At 44.7% G+C, this 16,511-nt stretch overlaps 1 protein-coding gene across 1 annotated transcript in view; it reads right to left on the bottom strand.

The window, feature by feature from the left end:
• Positions 1 to 16,511, bottom strand: part of CA10 (carbonic anhydrase 10) — a 476,139-nt gene that overhangs the window by 17,765 nt on the left and 441,863 nt on the right. Inside the window, exon 5 of the mRNA XM_014833914.3 lies at positions 4,394 to 4,489. Within this exon, the coding sequence (XP_014689400.1) occupies positions 4,394 to 4,489 (96 nt within the window). The remainder of the gene's footprint in view (positions 1 to 4,393; positions 4,490 to 16,511) is intronic.

Raw genomic sequence — 16,511 nt, 5'->3', positions numbered from 1 at the left:
CTTATTCATTCATATTTACTGAGCGCCTCCCATATGCCAAACACTATGATGGCTGGACATTCAGAGATCAAATAGACAGACTCTACTCTCCAGAAACCCAGTCTAGAGAAAGAGGACAGGGAAGTAAACAAATGGTTATAATTAGTGTGAAGAGTGCTCTGAGAGAGTCACAGGTGGGATGATATTAGAGGGAGACCACCCACCTGGGGACTCTGGGGAGCTAAGGCATGAGCTGGGTCTTCAAGGATGGTGGAAGTTAACCAAGTGCTTTGGTGATAGAGTGTAGAAAAGGAGGAATGGTAACGAACAACATTACGTACAGGAATCTGTGCATGGATGGACATGGGAGAGTGAGAACTGCCGTGCTCAGGCAAGTATTTCAGTGTAGTTGGAGCCGAGAGTATGGGAGAAGGACAGAGGTGAGGCCAGAGGGGGAGGCAGGGGCTAGCTCATGTCAGGCTTTGAATATCAAGTTAGGGCATTTAAACTTTATTCTGTAGGGAGGGGGAAGCATCAAAGAGTTTTAAGCGGGGTGTAGGGAGTGACATGTTAGTAGGGAATAGTAATCTAAGTTGAGAGTGAGAGAGAAAGAATACCCAGAACAGAGGTATCAGGAGATGAAAAAAAAATCTCAAATAATATAAAACCTTATTATATCACTGCTCATTATTGTATGAATCAAATATATCATAAGCCATGTCATTTAGTCAATCATCCATCCATCCACCCATGCATCCTTACATACAATAAATATTTACCAAGTGCCTATTATGGATGAAACATTGTACTAGATGTTCAGGGATCAGTTCCCATTTTATGCCTATGCTCTGAGGTCTCCAAATTCCTTCTTTAAGAGAACAAGCCAAGTTTCAAGGGGCTTAAGCCAGGGGACCACCATTTGGAGACTGTGATGTGCCCCCACATAACTGTGTACACTGTTTTCTTAACAACTCCCTTTTTAGTCAGCCTTTTCCAAGGCGCCATGGTTCATCCTAGTCATTTCTCTCCTACCTCGCTCAGCTCTGCTCTGCAATTTACGCCTCAGCTGCTAATCGGATGTTGTGACACATGAACATTTTAAATCTGATTTCTTCTGAGGGTTGGAAAAATTGTAGCAGATGATTATTATTATTAGATAAGCAACAGGTAATTTTTAGTTTGGAGAAAGTGCAGACTGTTTATTTTCCCTCCATCCATCTCTCCTTCCCCACACGGTTTCCGGGGTGTGTTGTGGTGAGACACACACCAGGGGGAGATGGGTGAGTGACACTGCTCCGTGGAAGCAAAAGCCCATCCCCCAAAAGGAGAAAAGTCCCCAATCAAACCCTGCTGCCCACTGGAAGCTTCAGTGCCACGTCCAACTTCTACGTTGACATCCTCTTCGGCCATTTAAAAGGTAGCCTAAAGCTGCCTGTTTGTGCCAATGCACCCCATGAAAGGAGAGCCAATAATATATTGTCATGGGAGGTAAGGAATCTGCCATGTCCCTTAATTGGGTGCCTTGGGCTCCTGGTAGCTGGTGAGTCTGGCCAACACTAACATTGGGACTGGACCCTTTTGAGCTGATTAAAAATAATTGAAAATATTCCAAAGTGCACACAGATGATTTGTGGGCTCTAGTGTGTTGGCTGCGTGGGTGAGAGGATAAAATATGTACTTGGTATAAGTGAGCTTAAGTGGGAAGTTAATGGTGTGTGATTGAGCAGCAATTACAGCCAAATCTCAGTTCCCTGTGGTCACGGGAAGGCTGGGGGATTAGGAGGGAACAGAGACAAATAAATCCCACAGATAAATAGTTCTCTTATTTCAGCCAACAACCCCAACCCTTCTAGGGCTCAGCTGTTGGCCAAGGTGACATCTCCAGGACTCAGCTGACCTAGACGTGGTGCCTCTGGTTCTCTGTTCCTGCCTACCCTGCACGGAGCTAGGAGGGAGAGGCAGAAAGATGAGAAGGAGGGCAGGACTACCAGAGGTTGTGCACCCTCCGAGGCCCAGGGCCTTCTTCATCTCATTTCTAGGTACCAGTGCCTTGCACACGGCTGGCCTGTGTCCCACACTCGGTGTTTTGAGATGAGTGAATGACAAGTCACAGCTTGGATAACTCACTGTGGAGCATCTGGGAGACGATTATGTTGGATAAAGATAGAAATGCTGGCTTATCTTGAGAGCTAGCCAGAAAGCCTCAGGTTTGCTCAGGGAAAGAACGGTAGCATCCCTGGCAGCCAAACTGGCCTGGGAAGATGCAGGAGCTAGTCACCATCCTTTCACGGACCTCAGGGTCTAGGGCATAAGTTCCTCCCAGCAACCCACAGGGAAGCAGCCGGGACCTGCGGCCATAATCTCCGTGGAGCGAGCGTTTCTGCAAGAGCTTGTGAAACACGCCAGTAGTTTGCTGTTGAGGAGGCTGACTTCCCAGCATATCAATCACTCTGTCAGCTGTAATGTGCCTGTGCTTCCAGGATGACATTCACTGACTCAGGAGCTTCAAGCAAAGTGAGGCAAAGTCAGGGGCCAAGGTTGACGCACCCATTAAGGACAGGAGTTGCTGGGCAGCCCATGTTGGCCGTCGGAGTTACTCATGGATGGCTTGGCATCAGGAAAGCCATGGGGGAGGTGAGCTCCTGGACACGCATGGCATGATATTGTGATAGATCTGCAGGCTCCACAACAATGAGTGTGGCCCAGGTTGAACGCACCAGTTGGCTGTCAATGTCATAACTGGGGCTGGTGAAGGGGATACAGGAATTTGCCCCGTGCTTGTGAGCAACATGGGGACGGTGGGGGGAGATGTTTTCAAATGTCCTTTTCTCTCTTCATCTCACTTGGGTTGTCCCAGCTCGGTTAGGAAGGCATAAAGTGCGAATAACGTCATTAGTGCTAAAGTCAAGCAAGACCTGGGGGGCTTTCCTGCACGGGCTGTTATGAATTACATGAACTTGCGGGGGATGTCAAAGATTCTCGGGACCATTTTCCTCATCTGCAAGATAGGGACACTAATGCCCAGCCCACAAGTTTATCATTAGGGTTAAATGATAAAATATACATAAAGCACATGTCTCAGTGCCTGGCATTCAGGAATCTACTGTTTATTATACCAGGTCTTTGCTGATGCCAAGAGGGGTTGGGCGGGGACCAGCAGGATCTGTGCCAGGACCAGTTTCCTTCAGGATGTCACATTAGGTTTTAAGAAGGCATGATAGCCTAAAAATATGCTTTCCCGGCCAATAGCCCCTTCCTATATTGCTAATGACAAGCTAGAGGAGTTTGGGGTTGGTGGCCAGGGGCAGCAACACATCACAAATGCCCCTGCCCAGTGTACAGCTCTGCCTGGACCACGAAGAGGCCTGACCTGACCCAGGGGAGGGAGAGGAAGTTGGGAGAAGGCGTGGAGTCTGGAGAGGGATGACTGGGCAGGGCTGGCCTGTTGCCAAGGGAGATGCTTTCAGAGAGGGGGTGGTGTCTGAGGTGCCTGTGTGCCCATTCTTTTGAGTGATGTCAACACGAGAACTGTTAAAACTCCCTAATGGCAAATGCTGGATTTCTCTTGATTATTTTCATCAGATGAAGTTCTGATCGGGCACTTCCTCTAATGGTCAGGCTGGGACTTTCCCAAAGGGCTAGCACAGTGACTGCCGAGCTTTGGAACTGTCACCTATTACTCTTTTCTCCTAACTGGAAAAACAATTTCTTATTTTCTTTTTTCCTTTAAATTTGCATTCTTTCTTCACTCTACATCTGTCAAAAACATTAAAGGTAATTATTTTTTTTAACAAGTTAGAATTTACTGGGTTGGAAATTTGTCGTTGTTGACTCTTAGGAGGATGTGGAGCCTCCCTAGAGTGTCATAGATTCAGCAGGGGGATCTTGGCTTAATTCTCCCTGGGGATGCTTCCGAGGGAGAGGGAGAGACGATACCCAGAGCAATGGCAGAGAAGCTGGAGCGAGTTGCTTACTGCAGTGCCTGGAGGGAGGGACCTCTCAGAGCTCCTTTGTATCTCGTTTTCCAAGGGGCAACTGATGGACAGGGCTTAATCCCGTGTGGTGTCAGTGAGGAACCCCCTCCCTTTCTGTTGCATCCTTCTGGTCCTTCTGCATGAGGCAGGACCTGGGCCTGCCCATGGGGCCGGCACCCTTTGTCTCACCAGAGCAGAAGCTGCCTGAATCCTCAGGCTCTGATGCTCTGAAATGGAACTCATCACTTTTGCATCTCTCTGAAAGGGACCTCAGTTTTCATAAATCTCATGGATATAAAAGTCACCACCCTGCAGCTTTTCTTGGGCACGGACATCACCCTTTTTGTTATTTCTAAGATCCAACAGAGACTGTAAACTGATATTCCGATTGGAGTGGGAAATGGCAAGAAGGAAAGAATGAAGGAATGCAAGACACTTACTTTTATAAATATAGAAACTACCACCAATCCATTTGGGCTCTTTGCAGCTTCTGTGACATTTGTGTATAACTCATGGTTATAGTGGATGAGCTGCACCTGGCAGGAGGCAAAAACAATAATAAGAACAACAATCTAGCATTAAAAGGTGTGAGGCACAGCATAGCCACCCTACATAAGAGTAAACTGTAAAGTATATTATAGAACAATTGGAAAGACAATCTTGTAATAGAAGGGATTTCACGAAGATGTGTGTGTGTGTATGTTTTGTATGTGTGTGTAAAATGCATGCACACACATACACACACACACTACAAAAATACCCATACCTATTTGCAAATGTTTCCTGGTAACAATCATGCCTTTAATAGGCTTAGTGCCCATCTGGCTTTGGCTCCATCTCAGGATATTTCCCCCCAAGTGCGTGTAAAGTGAATTTCCCTTATTAGGAGCAGAACTGCCCTGCAGGGGTGGACGTGCTCTCTGGGCTGCACCACCAGCTGCCACTGGCAGCAAGTAAATCTTCCACGTGGCCTCAGGCGAGCAGGGAACTGTGTCAGCCCAGTGACTCTGAGAGGAGACTGGTCAGCCTGCAAGATGCAGTGGTCCTGATGGAGAGAGAGCTGATGGCTTAGGCTCCCAAAGCACCAGCCTGCCCAGGTCATCTGATTGTGCAGGACTTAACTTCCTCCTTGTTGAATGAAGATCTTCAATCTGCTTGTTGAGCCCCGGTGCAAGAGACAGCATAGATAGCAAAGGAGTCCTGGACCTGGGATCCAGCAAACTAGGTTCTTCCTCTGTTACCTAATTTTTAAAACTCTTTTTTTTTTTAATTGTGAAACATAGCATACAAGTATGTTCAAACTAATGCCCCACCAATTTTTAGCCACATTACTCCATCTCACTGACTCTTGATTGCTTCCTCTGAAAAATGGGTATGATTATCTCTCCTTGGAATTCATCTCAGGCTGTGGTTTTAAAGTAGATTTTGTTTTGTTTGTTTGTTTGTTTGTTTTTTTGAGGAAGATCAGCCCTGAGCTAACATCTGCTGCCAATCCTCCTTTTTTTTGCTGAGGAAGGCTGGCCCTGAGTTAACATTCGTGCCCATCTTCCTCTATTTTATGTGGGATGCCTGCCACATCATCTCTTGACAAGCGGTGCGTAAGTACACACCCGGGATCTGAACCTGCAAACCCTGGGCCACAAAGTGGAATGTGTGCACTTAACTGCTGCGCCAGACCCTAAAATAGAATTTTAAGAACAATATAGAAGTATAATTTTTGTAAAAAACTAAAAGATGGAGAAATAAAAAAATGTGATAGCCGCCCCCACCTCTGTCTATTCTCAGCAATATGACTGTTAACAGTTTAGTATATATCCTTCCAGATATTGTTTTGTGCTTATAAGTCACTCACACATGGACATACAGGGTTTGAAAAACAATGGATGGATAAATTCCTAGAAACATACAACCTATCAAGACTGAATCAAGAAGAAACAGAAACCTGAACAGATGAATACAAATGAGGAGATTGAAGCAGTAATCAAAAATCTCCCAACAAAGAAAAGCCCTGGGCCAGATGGCTTTGTGGGTGAATTCTACCAATCACTCAAAGAAGAATTCAGACCGATCCTTCTTCAACTCTTCCAAAAATAGAAGTAGAGAGAATACTTTCGAACCCATGTTATAAGGCCAGCATCATCCTGATACCAAAGCCAGAAAAAGACACTTCAAGAAAAGAAAACTACAGGCCGATATCCCTAATGAACAGAGACGCAAAAATTTTCAATAAAATACTAGCAAACCAAATTCAACAGCACATTAAAAGGATTATACACCATGATCAAGTAAGATTTAATCCTGGATGCGAGGATGGATCAACATATGCAAATCATACCACATTAATAGAACGAAAAATAAAAACCACATGGCCATCTCAATAGATTCAGAAAAAGCATTTGACAAAATCCGCCATCCATTCGTGATAAAAACTCTCAACAAAACAGGTATAGAAGAAGCTTACCTCAACACAAAAAGGATATACGTGAAAAGCCCACAGCTAACATCATAATCAATGGGGAAAGACTGAAAACTTTTCTTTTAAGATCCAGTACAAGGCGAGGATGCCTACATTTGCCAAATCTATTCAATGTATTTCTAGAAGTCCTAGGCAGAGCAATCAGATAAGAAAAAAGAAAAAAGGCATCCAAATCAGAAAGGAGGAAGCAAGATTATCTCTGTTTGTAGATGACATGATCATATACATAGACACACTAAAGACTCAACCACAAGAAAAAACTATTAGCACTAATAAATGAATTCAGGAAAGTTACAGGCTATCAATTCAGTATATAAAAATTGCTGGCATTTCTATACACTAACATTGAACTATCTGAAAAGGAAATTAAGGAAACAATCCCATTTACAATAACAACAAAAAGAATAAAATACTTAAGAATAAGCTTAACCAAACAAGTAAAAGACTTGTATACTGAAAACTATAAAACATTGATGAAGGAAATTAGAGAAGACACAGATAAACTGAAAGACATCCTGTGTTCCTGCGTTGGAGGAATTAATATTGTTAAAATGTCCATACTACTAAAAGTGGTTGACAGGGGGCTGGCCCCGTGGTGGAGTGGTTAAGTTCGTGTGTTCCGATTCGGCAGCCCAGGGATTCTCCGGTTTGGATCCTGGGCGTGGACATGGCACCGCTCGTCATGCCATGTTGAGGCAGCATCCAACGTGCCACAACTAGAGGGACCCACAACTAAAATATACAACTATGTACTGGTGGAATTGGGAGAGAAAAAGCAACAAAAGTGGTCTATAGATTCAATGGAATCCCTATCAAAATTCCAATGGCATTCTTTGCAGAAGCAGAAAAAACAATCCTAAAATTCACATGGAGCCACAAAAGATCCCAAATAATCAAAGCATTCTTGAGCAAGAACAACAAAACTAGAGGCATCACATTTCCTGTGTCCAAAATATATTTCAAAGCTATAGTAATCAAAACAGTAGGGCACTGGCATAAAAACATATATATAGACCAATGGAACAGAATAGAGGGCCCAGAAATAAATTCATACACTTATGGTCAACTGATCTTTGACAAGGGTGCCAAGAATACACACTGGGGAAAGGAGAGCCTCTTCGATTAATGATGTTGGGAAAACTGGATATCCCATGCAGAAGAATGAAATTGGACCCCGATCTCGCGACATATAAAAAATCAACTCAAAATGAATTAAAGATTTATGTGTAAGACCCTAAACTGTAAAACTACTAGAAGAAAACGTAGGGAACAGTTTCTTGACATTGGTCTTGGCAACAGTTGTTTGGTCATGACATCAAAAAGCACAGGCAACAAAAATGAAAATAGACAAGCAGGATTGTATCAAACTAAAATGCTTCTGCACAGCAATGGAAACAATCAAAACAGTAAAAAGGTAACCTATAGAATGGGAGAAAATATCTGTAAACCGTATATGTGATAAGGGGTTAATATCCAAAATATATAAGGAACTCCTACAACTCAATAGCAAAAACCCAAATAACCTTATTAAAAAATGGGCAAAGGACTTGAATTGACATTTCTCGAAAGAAGATATAGAAATGGCCAACTGGTACATGACAAGGTGCTCAACATCACCAATCATCAGGGAAACGCAAATCAAAACCACAATGAGATATCACCGTGCACTGTTAAATGGCTGTTATCAAAAAGACAAGAGAGAAGTGTTGGCAAGGATGTGAAGAGAAAGGAGCCCTTGCGCACTGTTGGTGGGAATGTACACTGCTACAGCCATTATGGAAAACAGCATACAGCTTCCTCAGAGAGTTAAAAATATAACTACTATATGACCTAGCAATCCCTTTCTGGGTATATGTCCAAAGGAAACGAAATCTGGATCTCAAAGAGCTATCTGCACTCCCGTGTTCACTGCGGCATTATTCTCAATAGCCAAGACATGGAAACGACCTAAGTTTCCATTGATGGATGAATGGATAATGAACATGTGGTACATACATACACAATGGAATAGTATTCAGCCGTAAAAGTAAAGGAAATCCTGCTACTTGTGACAACATAGATGAACCAGTAGGACATTATGCTAAGTGAAATAAGCCAGACATAGAAAGGCAAATACTGTATGATCTCACTTATATGTAGAATCCAAAATAAACTCATAGAAGCAGAGAATAGAATGGTGGTTGTCAGGGGTTCCGGGGCGGGGAAAATGAGATGTTGGTCAAAGTGTACAAAGTCTCAGTTATACGAGATGAACGAGTTCTGGAGCTCTAATGCACAGCATAGTGATGATAGGTAACAATGCTATATTGTGTACTTGAAACTTGCTAAAAAGTATAGATCATAAATCAAATCTTCTTAACACACACACACAATAGTAACTATGTAGAGGTGACGGATATGTTATTTAGTTTGATTGTGGTGAACTTTTCACAGTGTACACATATATCAAAACATCAAGTTGTACACCTTAAATACATACAATTTTTATATGCCAAGGGTATCTCAGTAAAGTTGTTAAAAATAGAAAACACAACAGAAACGGAATGTATAATTATGCTTCAGAACTTGAGGTTTTAAATTTAAAAATAGTTTGTGGCTATCTTTCTAAGTCAATGCGTATCGATCTACCTGTCTTTCTAACAGCTGTGGAATTCTCTGTTGCATGAATGCCTCGTAACATATTAAACCATCCTCTCACTAGCTTTTGGGTTGTTTCCATTTTTTTGTCTCTTATAAACAATGTCACAGCAAGCCCAGCATATATCTTTCTGTAATGGCGTGAGCACTTTCCACAGGCTGATTTGAGAATCTAATAAGAGAGTGCATGTAAAAGTGATTTGTGACTCTGAAAGCATAAGAGAGTGTTTATTATTACCAATATCCTGTATTACACTAAAAAAAGGAAGGGAAGTTTTAGAAGGCAGGAAAGTCAATGATCAAAAAAACGTGCTTTCCCTTGATCTTTGAAAAAAAACATTTCTAACACAGTGGTTTGTAACCTTCACTGTGCATCCAAATCACCTGGGTGCTTTTAAAACCCACCTATGCCTGGCCCCCCCCAGTCCTGATTGAATTGACTTAGGATGGGAAGAGGGCACTGGTATTTGCTAAAAGCTCTCCAGCTAGAGAGTAGCTGGAATGGAGAACTTGTGCAACATAATCAATGAACATCAACACCCCATCAGTGCCTGCGCAGACGGATGGTACCTTGGATCAGAGAACACCCTGAACAAGTGGAGTCAGCAGAGCTTCTCATGGAGGGAGCACACAGTATTGCTGCTCTTGAAATATCCTATTTGTTTATCGCTTTTTCACTTCTTGTGAGTTTTTCCAATGGTGGCAGATGGTTATGCAGCAGCTACTCTGCCATCAGAAGGGCGACCACAGGCAGGGGCTGGTGAATCTGCTCTGCCTGTGCAGGACTCAGGCCAGGCAGGTTCATCAGGCCTGTGCTCATCAGTTGCCTCCCTCCCTTCCTCCCGCCCACACACAGAGCCAGGACTTTCTGCAGGTGCAGAAGTGTCGCCATGTGGAAGAACCAGGAGCTGTGGGGGACCTGCCGCACCTCCCTTCAATGTTGAGTAAGCTTCTTAATGAGAATCAAAACACATCTTGCCATCTGCTAAGATCTTCCTACCAGGTGACTTACGAAAACCACCTGGGGATGCGCCAGTGCTTCAAGGCATGCCTCGAAATTTCAGCATCTTCTGGGAACTAGGCCTTGGAGAGCAGGGAAGCGGAAGGCAATCCAGTGGAGTGATCCTCCTCTCCAACTTACAAGACTGAAAAAGGCAGGAAGAGTCTCCTGGGCCTTGCGACGCCCCACAGGGCGGGATTCTACAGGGGCCAGGGGCCGTGAGAAGGAGGCTGGCAAGGATGGGGTGAGGTTGTGCTCTGCTCTAAGCTCACGTTAACACATTTAGAATTTTGATCTGAAGTCTCGCCTCCTCTTTGTTCCGTGGTAAGTCGGCTAGGATTCTGAGATCGTGAGCTTTGGTTTCTATTAGGAGTTGTTGATGGACTGCCTCTTTTATTAGGGTGGACCAAATGAAGTTGACTCTTTGATCTACAGAAACGGTGATTTTAGAGAGTTAACATGATCTTAAAATAAAGCTATTTTGAATCTAGCATTTCTCCCCCCTCTCCACAAATTAGATATTAAACGGATGACATAGTGCTTTGCTACTCAATGTGCAGTGTGGGGACCAGCAACAGCCAGAGCATCTGGGAGCTTGTTAGAAATGCAGAATCTTGAGCCCCACCCTAGACCTTCTGCATCAAGATCTGCATTTTCACAAATCCCCAGTGATTCGAATGCACATTAGTAGTAGCTGAGAATACTGGTTTAGCAGATCCTGTTGGCTGGTTGGCAGAGCCCTATTGGGTCTGGCTGTTCACCGCTCCTCTGCTTCAGTTTGGCTGGGTGAAGGGGTACATGCGTCATATATGTTGGAGGATGGGCTGAGTATAGACCATTGGAGACCCAGAATAAGAGCTATGGAAGAGTTCTGAGCAGGGATGCGCTCATCAGCATGGACTGTCAGAGGGCAGATTAGAGCAGGAGAGACTGGAGGTACGGAGGGTGTAATTGCAGGTGGTAGCTATTAAGGCAGAGAATGTTCCATAGGACTTTGCAGTTTAAAGAATGTGCATATGGGTGTGGTGAGTGGGCACCAAGCCATCCCCTGGGCCTCAGAACAGTCAGCATCACCAGAGGAGCCCAGGAGGCAGCTTGGCAGTGGCCAGGCTTCTTGTTCCCACTTGTCAGAACACAATTTTGGCATCAAAAGCAAGAGGGGAAGATGCCTGGGGCCTGCACTGCTTCATGCACCAACAGTAGGGCTTACTTGTGAAAAAGCGCTGCTTCCCTTCCACCTCCCCCCAAGGTCCTCTCAGTGACAATTACAGTTCCCGCAGCCATTGCCCCTGTTCTTCCCCAGCCAGGCCTAGTGGGGCCAATCTGATACCCACTAACCACTCACAATGTGCACAGGTGCGGGTGGGTCTGGGGGAAGGGGGTCTGCTGCTCATCCTGCTGTTCATTTGCGCTTAGGGAGCAGCCATGGGAGATCCTATCCCACTAGGGAGAGAGTGTCAGATCGGCAGGTGGGTTCTGAAGGTGATGCCTGTAGATTACTTCTTGCCAGTTATGGGTAACATTTTAAAATCCCAATCCTACAAAGTCAGAATTTTGAATAATTTGGATGAGTACTAAGCTGTGGTTTAATTACTACTTAGTTAATGAGCCTCAACTTTGAGGTTTATTCAAGGTCATCAGGGTGTCTGACATGAAATAGGCGATCAACAAGTGAATGTTTGACCTTCTGAGCAAGTGCACGAGGCAACGACGGCTGCAGGGACAATGTTGAAACTGCTTACAAGAGCAAACTCTTTAGGGGCTCATGATGACATGCTAATTAAACACCAAGTTTAGCTATTCATTAAAGAGACGCCCCTAGGGCTTCTGCTGGCTTAGTTGGAATTACCATGTGAAAGAGCTAAACCTGGATTACTGGAAATTATTTTATAATCTCTACTTTTTTATTAATTTAGATGGGTGTCCTCCTAGAGAAGCTTTCTGGAAATTCAAGCCTGAGAAATAGCTGTCTTAGAGGAAGAAATCAGATCTTTTGGTCTTTCGATGATGCTCAGATACGGTGGACGCCATGATTCAGTGCATTCTCTGTACTTCAGTGCTCTGTGACCTGATGTAACTTTAGTACTAGCTTGAAACTTGTGTTCTCATCCTAGAACATTGTGCCTCCCCTCAATCCTTTACAAGGATCTGGAATTTGTTTGTTCAAAAAATCTCTGAGAGCAACTATGTGCCGAGGCCGGCTGGAACAAGACTGGTAAGTGCTTGACCTCTTAGAGATAATTTCAGATGGTAGTAAGTGCTTTGAAGGAAATAAAACAAAGTTTTGGCTTGCAAAGCGAATGACAGCAGTGGAAAAATTTGGGGGGGCATGCAAGAGTGGGAACAATGTCAGGTAGTGTCATTGGTGGAGGCCTCTCTGCAGAGGTGACGTTCGAGCTGAGTTCTGAGGATGAAGAGGAGCCAGGCATGGGAAGATGGGAGGGAGGTGCATGGCTGGTAGAGAGCGCAGCCAATGCAGAGAGCCTGAGGTGGGGATAAATGGCTGAGTACGCTGGGGAAGGGTGAAGGTGGCTCAAGATGGGACCAGCTCATGCAGGGCTTTGCGGACCGTGGGGAGGAGCTTCGATTTTATTCCAAGCGCAACGGATAGTGATTAGTTTTAAGGAAGAAATCAATTGATCTGAGTGCATTTTTGAAAGCTCCCTCTGGTCACTGTTGGAGGGCAAAGTGGAGATAGAGGAGGCCGTGCCTACCCCTCTTTACCTTACAACTCAGCTCTGGCCTCATCTTCCTCAGGACGCCTTCCATGAACCAGTGACACTGAGCACCAAGTGCAGCTCCTCCCTGCTCCACGCACTCTCGTCCAGAGGGAACGTTCAAAATATTTTACCAGGAGGGCGTGAGTACTGAGAGTTCAGAATAGACGTAAGCCATAGACAACCGGTACAGTCACAGGGTGCTGAATATTGTTGTCGACGTCAGTCATCATCATCGTTTGTTGATGATCATCACTAACATTTGTTGTGTACTTCTTTGTGCCAGAGACAACGCCAGCAGTAACATCGTGTCATTTAATTCTCACAAAATTCCATGAGTTAGTGCCATTATCTCTATTTGAATCATGGGGACACCGGGCCACCAAGAGATTATTTGCTCAAGGAAGCGCTAAGAGTTGAGATTGTGCCTAGTTCCTATGACTAGAGAGTTCACACTCATGTGCCATGCTATTTTGAAACTCTTCTCTTTGTGTCTGTCTCTACTTTTGAATAAACATCTCAAGAGCAGGGATATCCATCATCATATCCCTCGTGCCTGTCATGGGCCTTGGCTTGGAGGAGATGTTGGCAAGTGTTTGCTGAATGAATCCCTGTTCTGCATCTCATAGAGTCTTCATCCTGGAAGGGGCCTTATAGAAAACCCAGGCCAGTCACTTATTTTACAAATGAAGAAACTGAGATCAGAGAGGGGCTATGTCTTGCCCAAGATAATATAGTCATTCATCCATCCATTCATTCAACAAGAGTTCAGTGAGCAGCTACTAAGTAAAGGAGAGTGGTCTGAGTTGAAGTCAAACAGGGAGGCAGGACTAGACCACGGAGAGCCTGGCAGGCCAGGGTAGGGGGTTTTCATTCCACTCTAAGGGAGATGGACAGTCGTGTTTATGCCTAGAATTCTCTTAAGACTGAAGGCAAAGCTTGTTTTGTGCCCTAGAATTGAAGTGAGGGGCCTGAAAAACATTGACGTTGGTGACAAGAAACTCAGCTTTCAACTAATAGGTAAGTACTCATTTTTACTAAATGAGCAGACTGGCTGCAAGCAAGCTTCCCAGTCGACAGCAAGCTGCCCTTGTCATCGGTTAGGCTGGGAGCAATCTCCGGTGTCAAAGTCTCACACAGAGTTTTCCCTTCGTAGCCGGGAGGTGACTCCCCAGGACGTGCCAGGCTGCTCCTGGCTCACCCCTCAAGCCTCAGCAGAGCGACCAGCTGTGTTTTCAGACCCTGATGTATACACCTTAGTTCGTCTTTCTCAGCGTGATGCCCCATTAGCAGAAGCCCCTTAGTGAACTCAGGAAACAGCAGCGTTGTAATGGGAGACCACACACAGCATTCAGTGTGATACCACCACCGCCTTACTCACCCCTGCTTCAACCGCTCAGTGACTTCCCATTGCCTTTAAGACAAAGACCCGAATCTGAGCACAAGCCTCATTTTTCCATCTGCGTCTCCTTGTTCTGTGTGCTCTGGCCACAGTGACCTTTTCTCAGTCTTCCTCACGCCCCGTGCTTCCTCCTTCCTTAGAGCCTGTGCACACACTGGTCCTTCTGCTTAGAACGCCTTCCTCTCCCCTCTGTGCCTGACTCTTCTTTATGAATTCCTTTAGATCTGAGCTCAAGGGTCAGCTCTTGAGAGAGATCCCCATAACCCACTCTCACGGCATCCTGTTCCTTTCCTCTTTGAAACACACATCACAGTTCCATTCAACATTTCTTATGTGATTGATTAATGCCCATCACTTTCACCAGACTTTAAGCTGCATCCAGGCAAAGACTGTATCTGATTGGTTCTTGTGATGGACCCAATGCCCAGCACAGTACCTGGCACATATTAGCAGTAGCAAGGTAGAAATAATTATTAAATGAACGAATGAGGCTGTGCAGGCTGGCGATAAGACAACAAAATATGTTGTCTTGAGGATCAGGGAGAGCAAGGCACTTGGCTGAGCTGGTAAAGGAGCAGCCTGGAATCCTAAAGACTATCTCTAATGGGAACTCAGAAACCAAATCTCACGCTGGGCTATGCGGACTGCGAAGCCTGGCTTCACTGCTGGTACCCTTCAGCAAGGCAGGCCTCTCCTCTATGAACAGAGATAATAACACTAGATACTTCGTAGAATGGTGGGGACGATTTTATGAGACAGGATCCATAAAGCATTTAGTGCAGGGCCTGGCATGCAGTCAGCACTCCGTAATTAGCTATTACTACTGTTGTTGTTACCCTATAATTATTATAAAACAATAGATAATAGAGCCTTCCGCTCCGGCAGAAATAGGGGTTCGGGGTGGGCAGCCCCCTTTTCTGGGTCCTCACTTGGAGTCTGTTGTCCCAAGGAAACTTGAGGACGGTGTACCTTGTCCACAACCTGGAGCACTTTCCGATTTATTTTGTCTCCTTCAGCCATGGATGGAGCACCCCATGTTCCAGGCACTGGATGAGGTGAGAGCTTTTAAAGGAAAATACATGCCCAGTGGCTTATACCATAGTTCTGAGGTCAGCAGACTTTTTCTGTAAAGATTCAGAGAGCAGATATTTTCAGCCATGTGGGCTCTATGGTCTCTGTCACGATTCAATTCTGCTTGTATATGAAAGCAGCTGTAGACAAAATATAAAAGGGCATGGCTGGGTTCCAATAAAACTTTATTTACAAAAACAAGCGCAGGCTGCAGTTTGCCAGCCCTGCTGGTTTAAATTTGAGAGATGAATAAAATGTGTTAGGGGCATATATTTACCAGTGAGTGTTCTATAGAACAGGAAGAAAACACATGTTGAAAGAATCTAGTATTACCCTCTCCCTTCCCTTTAAATGAGAATGATTTCCATCGTCACAGTTCAATAGGCTTTTAAACTTTTCAAGACTTATTCAATTCAAGTAAGTTTATTTCCAGTCAACACAAAAGTCCCAAGTGTCGACTCCATGCCAGACTCCAGGAATCCACAGAGAAATGCTATACATTCCATATCATTGAGGAACTCACCCGTAATGCCTCATTTGTTCCTAACATAGGCAAAGGATGAAATGAAGGCACAGAGAGGTTCGGCAACTCTTCTGAGGTCACAAAGCCAAACAGTGACCCTGGCCGACTTTGCTTTTGAGTGTCCAAACATTTTCTTTCCACAAGAAGGTAAAGAGAAAAGGAAAGGTATTTATATTTAGGGGGAGCTCACATTTCAGCAGCTGTTGCTGGAACAACAATTATAAGCTAGAACTTACTTACAGAAAGTCATTAACAAGTTTGGCTTTAAGTGTAAGAGCACACACAGCCTTCAGAGAAGAACGCCGTTTGATATTTACCAATCGTCACATTCTCAGCCTAAGGTTTGGCAGTTATCACCAATCTGCCTGGTGACGGATGATTTCCTGCACTTTAAGACACGGAAGGCAATTACGGCTAAAAATAAAAAGAAGTGCCAATAATTTCATTGATAGAGCCCCCAAAATGTGGTCCAGTGATCACAGCAACCTATAAAACCAGAGTGAGCTATACAGTAGTTCGCACAAGTGTAGAGGGATCTGATGGGTGCAGGACGGTGCTGGAAAAGACAAGGCTGTGAACCTCAGGGACCTCTTCTGTCCAGGTAACCGTCGGCTGGTTGATGAGCCCCTCTGTGCCTTGGTTTCTTCATCTGTAATATGTGGATGCCTCTAAGGATCATCGTGAGAAGGAAACAAGAGAACCCACTACACAGTCCTTCAGGAACTAGGTAGG

Source organism: Equus asinus, chromosome 13 (assembly GCF_041296235.1).
Source record: "Equus asinus isolate D_3611 breed Donkey chromosome 13, EquAss-T2T_v2, whole genome shotgun sequence".
Classification (NCBI taxonomy): Eukaryota; Metazoa; Chordata; class Mammalia; order Perissodactyla; family Equidae; genus Equus; species Equus asinus.
Note: the sequence above shows the minus strand (reverse complement) of the source record. Positions and strands in the feature narration are given on the sequence as shown.